Genomic DNA, 10,277 nt, shown 5'->3' with positions numbered 1-10,277 from the left:
ACTTGGCCTCGAAAATAAGACTTTTGGGCAAATGGGGCTTACGTATTCAGTTACCGTTTAGTAGGGAAGTTTGTCCATACCCGTAACTGAGGAAAAATCGGAAATTTGCATTCGATCTTTCCGTCACCTTATCGCCCCCCTCCACCTTTTTTTTTTAGCGCCGATCGTCGCAATCCTCGCAGCACCATCCTCCTCGCCGGACCACGTCTCCCGCAGGGGGCGCGATCTGTAGCGTGGGTTAAAGAACGCGGGCGGAGAACGGAGGGAGGAGCCCCGTCTGGCACCAGGGAATCGGGCGACAGCGTGGGCGGGGAGCCTCGCAGCAAGGTGGAGCCCGGACTCCGAGGTCATAAACGGAGCTCTTCGTGCGATATAGCAAGACGCGCAGCACCGGCACCCGACAGCAGAGAGGGGGCGAGCCGGCGTCGTTGTCGCGTGGCACGGCAGCGGCGGTGCGGGAGCAGCAAGCGAGAGCGGGCCGGGAGCGCGCGGCGGGAAGTGGGCAGCATGAAAGGGCCGTCGGCGATGGGGCCGGCGTCGGAGGTGATCCGCGAGGGCGAGCTGGAGAAGCGCAGCGACAGCCTCTTCCAGCTGTGGAAGAAGAAGCAGGTGGTGCTGAGCAAGGAGAGCCTGAGCCTCTTCTCGCCCGAGGGGGGCGGCGGCGGCGGCGGCGGGGGCGGCGGCAGGGCCCGCGCCAAGGAGTTGCGCTTCGGCTCCATCCAGAAGGTGGACTGCGTGGAGCGCACCGGCAAGTACGTCTACTTCACCATCGTCACCACGGACCGCAAGGAGATCGACTTTCGGTGCCCGGGCGAGAGCTGCTGGAACGCCTCCATCACCATGGCGCTCATCGACTTCCAGAACAAGCGCGCCATCCAGGACTTCAAGAGCCGGCAGGAGGCCGTCGAGCAGGCGGCGGCGGGCAGTCGCGACCGGCGGTTGGCTCGGGCGCCCTGAGTCCCTCTCCCTGCCTGTCCCCCGCGGACCAGCCTAGCCGAGGTGAGAGGACGTAGATGGTTCCCAAGGGCTGCGGACGAGCGTCCGGAAAAGATTCAAGAGGTTGGCGGCATGATGATTGATTCCTCTTCAGTTATGGTTCCTCTTTAGTTATGGACCCACACCCACCCCGCCACCGCTCCTTTATTCTCTGGCCAGCCATCGGCTTTTCTTGGAGACAAGGAGATTGAGTGCAGCGGTTCCTTAAGTGGGCAGTGAAGGAACCTGAATGAAAGGCGCCTTTGCGAAAGGGGTTTCTGGTAGTTGGCTTCTTGCCTAGACGGAATGGACATCGTTAGGAAAGTGAGCTGCAAGCTTAATGCGTTTTCTAATGAATTGGGCTATTCCCTATATTAGAGTGTAGCACAACATGCTAGGTAAACCCTGGTTAACAAATGGCAGTGGCTGTTTTTGCATAGGGAGCTAAGCCGGCTAAATCATAATACTAGTACTGGTGTGTTTCGCACATCATACTGAGATGCCCTGTATGTATCTGTGAGCAAGATGACCCTAAAAATTTGGTTTGATTTAATATGTTTGATTTTGCTTCACCATTGACATTTGTAAATCCTGGTTTAGTATGATGTCCAAAATTAGTTAAAGATTGAGAATCCAAGCTGCAGAATCACATAGATCAGTGTTTCTCAACCTTGGCGACTTTAAGTCCTGTGGACTTCAACTCCCAGAATCCCCCAGCACAGCTGGCTAGGGAATTCTGGGAGTTGAAGTCCACAGGACTTAAAGTTCCCAAGGTTGAGAACCACTGTCATAGATGTTTTAATTTTTTTCCATAGTGAACTTCTTAACCACTTTCCTGCTGTTTTTTTTAAATAATGATCTTGCAGTGCAGCCTTATAAGCCCACTATTGTAATCACTATATTCTTCTCTTTTTAAGCTAGCATTTTTACCATGTGCAAGCCATGTTCTGACCAACATGGAAATGTGCAAATATAGTGTTATAGACATGCACCTTCTAATTTTTCAAGATTACTGTGCCTAAAATTTCCAGTCGTCATAGTGAGGGCTCTGCATTGCTTCAGGTTTAAAGAGAAAATAAAATGATGCTGTGGAGTACATATTAGCAACTTTCTAAACCAAATACATCTTTTCCCAGGTTTGCACTATGCCTACCAAGCCTGCATGGTTGCAGGGAAAGATGCTGTTGCTTTAAGGAGTTGTTAATGGGTGCACAGCTTTAGGTTTTAAAAAAAAAACACAGTTAAGGGTCACCCGGAGAGGAAATGCTTTGCTAATACAAGGGAAGCAGGATAGAAATTGACTACAAGCAGCCTTTGAACTAGTACTGACTTCTTCAGGAAATGTGTTCACTTTCTTTGTCTCTTGAGTAACTAGAGCTATGGAAAACACATACGGCATCTAGTTCTAGAAATGCACATTGAACTGCAGGATGAAGTCACCAATGCTGCAACTAGCATTTTTGCTAGGAGACAGTAATCTGTAGAAGTAACCAGAAACCAACAGATATACCAACCTTAAATCAACAGCACATCATCTTTCCCCCAACCTGATAACCAATCATGCTAGAGGATTCATTGATACAAACTATCAGTAATTGTAACTGTAACCACTAAGGGAGAATGAGCTAGCATCATTGTTCTTGTAATAGGGGATGCAGGGTATTTTTTTAAAAAAAATCCATTAATGTTACTTATATAATTCTGGCTTAGCATTTTTCTTGGTTTTATTAAAACACAATTAAAATAGAGGTGCACCAAGGCAGAAGGAGAGCTTCCAACTGCTAACATTTAAGCAATGTTATACACTCTGAGCAAAAATTCTTAGGGGATACAAGCGTCAAGTGACAAGGTTTCATAGCGAACATAGCATTTATTTCTAAAATACATAAAGTATATTCAGTTGCTTATTAAAGACTAATGGAACATTGTGAAACACGTGTCTTAGCAACCCCTAGGGTTGAAAGTTCTTTTGGAAATCCCTGTAGGATATGCTTTGATCCTTCCTTGCCGAAAGCTTGATGTGTCTTTGTATCTCTCTGAATGTGGCTTGCCCTGTCATTTGAGAAGTCTGTGGAAGTTCAGGTGCTTTGCAGCAGGTGTGTCACAGAGTTTCTTCAATTTCAAGTACCATAGTGCCTTCTCCAGTCAGATGCCTTCCAAATGCCCTAAGGCCATAATCCTCCCTTCTCCCAATTCCCAGCACTGGTTTTTATGCATTGATCAGTTTGAGTGCCAACACAAATAGAACACACCAGATAGGAGAAAAGTACTCCCAAAATACTTTGCTAATGAGAAGTCACTCAGCCAAGAATCTCTAAGCTGCAGGCCAAATTTGACCAGTAAAAGTAAATCAGAATCTTACAAACCCAAACATGTTTCCCCCATTTCATGATGTTGAGAAAGTAGCTCTTATTCACTGTGTTAAGTGAAGCCAACATTTACCATTGTGCTAAGCCACTTTTGGTTTCTGATCCGAAAAGTAACTGCTGCTTTACTGATACTATTTTTAAAAGGTCATCTCATTTAAACCCTAAATAAATTGAGGAGGAAGCCTCGTATACAACTTCCTTGGAAACTAAGGAAATACAGAAGTGGTGATACGTGTATTGCATTTGATTAGGAAAATTTGATTCATTTGAGAAATATTTGCTATCTTTTATTCCATTGATTTTCTCCCTTTTTCTCCTGTTTTAGAGCATGACCACGGAACACAAACAAGATTTAATAACTTGGATTGTGATTTGATTGTGCTGGTGCAGGAAATTAATGAAGAAAAGCAAAGAAGGATGATGGAGGTTGCTGGATTGAATGAAGCTGCTGAATTGAAGAGTTGAACTTTCACCGAAAAGCACTTGCAAACCAAAGACCCTTTGAAAAACCAAAGTCTGGTTAACCGAGCAAGAGATCCAGCTTGCAAACTGCTATTTTCTTTTCTATTTATAAGATAGACAATTCTGCACCATTTGGTGGGACAAAATACTTTTAAATTATTTGTAACAGCTGTGTTTTATATTTTTGATGAATGTTTTTAATATTTCTTTTTGTGTTCACATGTCCATTCCAGATAAACTGTTCTTTTTATCTTCATATCCCAAATAGGTCTCATGGACAGAAATTTTGTAATGCTCAGAGTATTCTGATTTTGGAATAGTCTGATAAATGTTGTACTTTACATACATCTGACCTCAGAGAAATATTGTCATGTCTGGCTGAAATTATTTTCAAATAGCAGCAGAAAAATAATGTAATTGTGAACAACTAATTTTGACTCATTAATGGCTAAATAAAATCTCACACTGGGTTCAAGATATAGTAGAGGGACTGAGAAGCCTTTAATCTATAGACCCTCTGGGTGCAGCCTTTCCCACCCTCTTCTGAACCTTCCACACACCATTTTTCCCCCATGTTAAAAAGGGGCTGGTACAGTGGTGGGTTGCAGGCGGTACGCTCTGGTACAGGCGTAACGGTGCCTGCCCGGAGCACGGGTACCATTCTGGTATGGTGCTCCAGAGGGCCCACCCGCTCGCCCGAGCTCCTTACCTGTATTTGAGCTTTTCAGCGCTTCTGCGCGCACACACGGTGCCTGCGCGATGCTCCACTGAGCAGCTGAAGCGTCGTGGAGGCGTTGCAAGAGGTAAGGACGCATGCGCATGCTGCATATGTTCATGTGGTGGGCGCTGGGACCCGTTGCACCATACCGGTTGCAACGGGATCTGGAACCCACCACTGGGCTGGTAGGAAGACAAGATGATATTCAATACCTAATTCACTTACAATACAATACAATACAATACAATACAATACAATAGCAGAATTGGAAGGGACCTTGGAGGTCTTCTAGTCCAACCCCCTGCCTAGGCAGGAAACCCTATACTGTTTCAGACAAATGGCTATCCAACATCTTCTTAAAAACTTCCAGTGTTGGGGCATTCACAACTTCTGGAGGCAAGCTGTTCCCCTGATTAATTGTTCTAACTGTCAGGAAATTTCTCCTCAGTTCTAAGTTGCTTCTCTCCTTGATTAGTTTCCACTCATTGCTTCTTGTTCTACACTCAGATGCCTTGGAGAATAGTTTGACTCCCTCTTCTTTGTGGCAACCCCTAAGATATTGAAACACTGCTGTCATGTCTCCCCTAGTCCTTTCTATTAAACTAGACATACCCAGTTCCTGCAACCGTTCTTCATATGTTTTAGTCTCCAGTCCCCTAATCATCTTCGTTGCTCTTTTCTGCACTCTTTCTAGAGTCTCCACATCTTTTATACATTGTGGTGAACAAAACTGAATGCAGTATTCCAAGTGTGGCCTTACCAAGGCATTATAAAGTTGTATTAACACTTCATGTGATCTTGATTCTATCCCTCTGTTGATGCAGCCTAGAACTGTGTGGTTTTTTTGGCAGCCGCTGCACACTGCTGGCTCCTATTTAAATGGTTGTCCACTAGGACTCCAAGATCCCTTTCACAGTTACTACTGTTGAGCAAGGTACCACCTATACTGTACCTGTGCATTTCGTTTTTGTTGCCTAAATGTAGAACCTTACTCTTCATCATTGAATTTCATTTTATTAGATAGTGCCCAATGTTCAAGTTTGTCAAGATCCTTCTGTATCTTTAGCCTATCTTCTGGAGTGTTGGCTATTCCTGCCAGCTTGGTGTCATCTGCAAATTTGATGAGTTCCACATTTATTCCCTCATCCAAATCATTGATGAAAATGTTGAAGAGTACTGGGCCCAAAACAGCCTTGGGGTACTCAACTGCATACTTCCCTCCATGAAGATGCAGTTCCATTGAGGACTACACGTTGAGTGCGGTTGGTCAGCCAGTTACGAATCCATCTGGTGGTGATGCTGTCCAACCCACATTCTTCTACTTTATCTAGTAGTAGGTTATGGTCTACCTTATCAAATGCCTTACTGAAGTCCAAGTAAACTATATCGACGGCATTCCTCTGGTCCACTCATTTTGTCACTTTGTCAAAGAATGCAATAAGATTAGTCTGGCATGATCTGTTTTTGACAAACCCATGTTGGCTTTTGGCTATTACTTTGTTTGCTTCTAGATGTTCGCTAATTCGTTGCTTGATTATCTTTTCCAGAATCTTTCCTGGTATTGAGGTCTGTAGATTCCTGGATCTGTTTTTTTCCCTTTTTTGAAGATGGGAACTACATCAGCTCTTTTCCAGTCCTCTGGTAGTTTCCCGATGCTCCAGAACCTCTGAAAGATATAGTTCAGTGGTTCTGAGATCTCATCTGCCAGTTCCTTCAGAACCCTGGGGTGTAATCCATCCCGTCCTGGTGATTTGAACTCGTCTAGGGTAGACAGGTGCTCACTTACCATTTTCTTCCCTATTTCAAACTTGTGTTCCCAATCTGATTTTTGTGGTGCTGTTTTTGATAGGTTGGACTGTTTTATCCCTTTGTGTAAAGACAGATGCAAAACATGAGTTAAATAGTTCTGCTTTCTCCCTGTTGCTTGTCACCTTCTTGTCACTTTTTCCCAGCAATGAACCGATTACTTCTTTAACTTTTTTCTTGTTTTTAACATGTTGGAAGAAGCTTTTCAGCTTGGAATCAGGGAGGAATTCTGACAAATTTAAAGTATCCGATACTCATTTCTGACGTTTTAGCCACTTTTATGGAGTGTAGAATATTATTCTACTTATAGAAACAGCTATTTCTCTGCTTGCATAAGGGTCTCAATAAAATTCATGTACTGCCTATTGGTACAAGGGATGCGATGGCTCAGTGGCTAAGACACTGAGCTTGTCAATCAGAAAGGTCGGCAGTTCGAATCTCTAATGCCACATAATGGAGTGAGTTCCCGTTACTTGTCCCAGCTTCTGCCAATCTAGCAATTTGAAAGCACATGAAAAATACAAGTAGAAAAATAGGAACCACCTTTGGTGGGAAGGTAATAGCGTTCCCTGCGCCTTCAGCGTTTAGTCATGTTGACCACATGACCACAGAGACGTTTTTGGATTGCGCTGGCCGTTTGGCTTTGAAACAGAGATGAGGACCACCCCTAGAGCTGGAAACGACTAGCATACATGTGCGAGGGGAACCTTTACCTTTTGCTGCCTACTGGAGAGAAATTAAGATCTATTATTTTCAGTGGAACCTATTTCCAACTAGATGACCTCTGCTAGGCCACATAATTCTATTGGTGTTAGCTTTTTATGAAAGCATCCTCAGACTCCCACAATGCTGGCATATTATGTGACACACATTGTTTTCTTTTTTTTAAAGTAATAATTTGGAACAGCAGTGAAAGCTTTCCCATTGTCTTGCCCTAATTTGCTTGGAGAAGACAGAATTAAAATTATCTCTAATTAGCAACACCCGGTCAGCATATTGCTATGCAGTGCAATTTTCTCAGTGCATCATTCAAGCTTTTGAGATACTGCTAGAAGGGTGTCTGGCTAGCATCAGCAATCCTGATGAATTACGTGATGCATAATTAAACAAGAGTCCAAGAAAACCTCCAGGCCAGCTTTTCTCCCCCACCCCACAGAGAAGAGGGCTCAGGTTTCCTTGATCAAAGCCCATTTGATAAAAAGCTTTGATAAGTTCCAGATGCCATCACAATTGCCTTTCTCTCCCGTCTCTGTTTTGGAACTGCAGACCTAAGAGTCCCTTAGTGATCTGCTTGAGGGTTGGGGTAGGTTGCCTGTCTCAATGCTTCTTCCAAAAACAATTAAGTGGCACAGTAGAACCCAATGCAGTCAAACTGGGCAATGTGCAGCTCTCGTGATGCTGAATCCCAACTTACAGAATGAGGAGAATTTTAATTCAGCATGTTTGGAGGAGTAGAAGATACTCACCCATGGAAAGACAAAAAGAAAAAAAATGCATAAACTTAATTGAATCCAACCTCATTCTGCCAAGGTTAGACCAAAAGCATCATTTGGATGAAGCTGTGAACACCTGAGAATCAAAACACACTTGCACACGACTTCCTGCAAAGTTGCTTCCTTATTTAGCATTGTAGAATTACAGGTTCAAGCAATGACTGTCTTTCTATGCTTGTTTGCTATTTATTAATACAGCTTTAAAATAATCTTTCAGTTCAGTTATCAGGGTACTGTACCGATGAGGTAAGGCTAAAGTAATTTAAACAGGAAAATCACACAATGATAACAAGAGGAAAAACTACAGAGTAAGCGTTCAAAAATCAAATGACAAACACTGGGGTGAGATTTGAATGAATAAAACTTGCTATGCTTCCATTTCCAGGGAAAATTTTTTCCCACAGCTGAGATGGCTTCTCTCTCTTTAGGACACTAAAATTATCAAGAGGGGTACTGCTCTTGAGTACAGGGGAAAGGCCTTTGCAACCTTTGGGCCCCCTACATTTGGGACTGTAAAACATAACCCTGGTTGCATATGATAACTGCAGCAAGATTATTATATGCACAAAAATGAAACATCCACAATGGAGGAATGGTTGGTAAAGATGGTAGAATTAACAGATACGCCAAATTGACTTGTTTGATTAGGGAAAGGACAATAAGCACATTTATTAGTGATGGGAACCCCTTATGGACTGTTTGCTGAAGGAAGAAAAAAAATGAACTTGTAATTAGAAAAGGTAAACTATGAAAAGAAGGAAATTATGATGTAACTTTAGAGAAAGGGTAAAATATAAACTCATTTATAACTACTTAATACTAGAAGGCAGTTCTTTATAATCTTTTTTCTTTATCTGTTCACTGTTTTTTTTCTTTATTTCTTCCCTAAACTTAGTATTGTTTTTATCTTGTTAAAAATTCATTTAATAAAAATGACATCCACACAATTGCACGCACTAGGATATCGGTGTAATTAGTCCTGATTATAACAGGTATAGATAAGAAAAGATGTCAGTAAATATTCTTTGGTAAAGAAGAAAAGACCTTGGATCAGTCATCATGAGGTCTTTCAGGAATCAGCATTGCTTGAAAGAAACATGTATACCCTTCTCCATAATTAAAAGGGAATGCAAGCACGTTGCACAGTGCCATGGTAGATATTGGATCCCCTGAGATAGCTGTAACTCCTGCATCAAAACACAGTGTTCAGTGATGCTCTTGCATGGCATGAAAAATCACTGGGCCAATTACATAAAGACTTTGTTGTGTGTGTGTCGCTTCAATTTCTTTTCACATTTTTAATACATTTGGAATCTATTCAGCTTTTATTCCACATTGTCTTCTTGCAGTCTGGCCCTAAATTCTGCTTAAGGTAAGAAACCAAGTCCAGGTAAGCTCAATACATTTATTAAGCCAGCATAAAGTGTGGATTTTGTCTTTTCTTTGCACCCAAGGGCTATAAAATTCCTAAATGTCATAATGGAGATTTGGCTGATACTACTGTATTGGATGCCAATCTGATTGTGAAACCTTTGAATCATATCAGATTGATTCATGATTCACTAGCAGGTTTTTTTTTCCTTTTAAGACTTTTGTTTTCCCAAACTAAAAGTCTGACATGGGTGTTATTATGTACATTTACATAGAGTTCATCTAATATCAAATGGCATTATCTTTTGCATGTCTATTCAAAGTGGCTCTGACGTCTAGGAAGAATGTCGTAGGGTTGCAGGCTAAACTATTCAAAGCTTGCCAAGTCTACAACAGGTTCTTGAAACTGAAAGAGGCCTTGAGAAACAACAGAATAGAGCCCCTTGTTAGTTCTATAATTAGTCTGGTGAGGAGTGTGGATCTTTTGGTTCCTTTTAGGCATCTTTGTTGACACCATAGTACTCTTAATCTTAGATATTCATTGGGAGTCAGGTGACATATATATATATTCAATAAATGATTATGGTAGCTTACAGAGTCAGTCAGATTCTTAGTCAGGATTTGACATTTTTATCTACCTACTGAGGACCTGTGAGAGGCAGATTGTGGGAGAGCATGGTGCAGAGAAAATTGCAATCATTTAAGCCTTCTCCCCAGCACCAAAGCACGGCAGAGTTACTTATCAAAAGTTCAACCTTGAAATAGGTGGGTTGGAGGAGATGTATTTTTTAAAGCACTGCAGCTGCTGCTGCAGCCAAATGAAATAAGTGATCTTCATAAAGGTGGAAGGATCCAGAAGAAAAAGAAGCCCAGCCTAATGTTGCGAATGTGTCTCTGTGTTATATGCTGCCCATTAATAAAGGAGAAACTAGCAAAAGAAGAAAATCCTAGAGAGGTGTGGGGGGATTTAAAAACAGACGAGGGTCAATAAAAATGCTGTTGTATATAATAATAGCAGCATAGTAGCTATGGTAATTGTATGCTGGCAGTAGAAATAATATAGCATAGAAGTACAATTAATAG

At 42.3% G+C, this 10,277-nt stretch overlaps 1 protein-coding gene across 2 annotated transcripts; it reads left to right on the top strand.

Annotated features, from left to right (window-relative positions):
- The first annotated feature begins 308 nt into the window (after positions 1-308).
- LOC309385455 (pleckstrin homology-like domain family A member 2) lies at positions 309-4,285 on the top strand. Of its 2 annotated transcripts, none has more exons than XR_014174220.1 (2): positions 309-1,059; positions 3,670-4,285. XR_014174220.1 is itself a non-coding variant. In XM_081939958.1 (2 exons), exon 1 carries the CDS (start codon positions 508-510, stop codon positions 955-957), a length of 450 nt encoding a protein of 149 aa, XP_081796084.1. In that variant the 5' UTR covers positions 312-507; the 3' UTR covers positions 958-999; positions 3,670-4,285. The 2 variants fall into 2 exon arrangements, 1 of the variants encoding a protein (XP_081796084.1); XM_081939958.1 differs by having other exon boundaries at positions 312-999.
- Positions 4,286-10,277: the final 5,992 nt, after the last annotated feature.

The sequence above is a fragment of the Natrix helvetica genome, assembly GCF_964273705.1.
Source record: "Natrix helvetica genome assembly, chromosome: 1".
Lineage (NCBI taxonomy): Eukaryota > Metazoa > Chordata > Lepidosauria > Squamata > Natricidae > Natrix > Natrix helvetica.
This window is presented reverse-complemented; position numbering and strand designations above follow the sequence as displayed.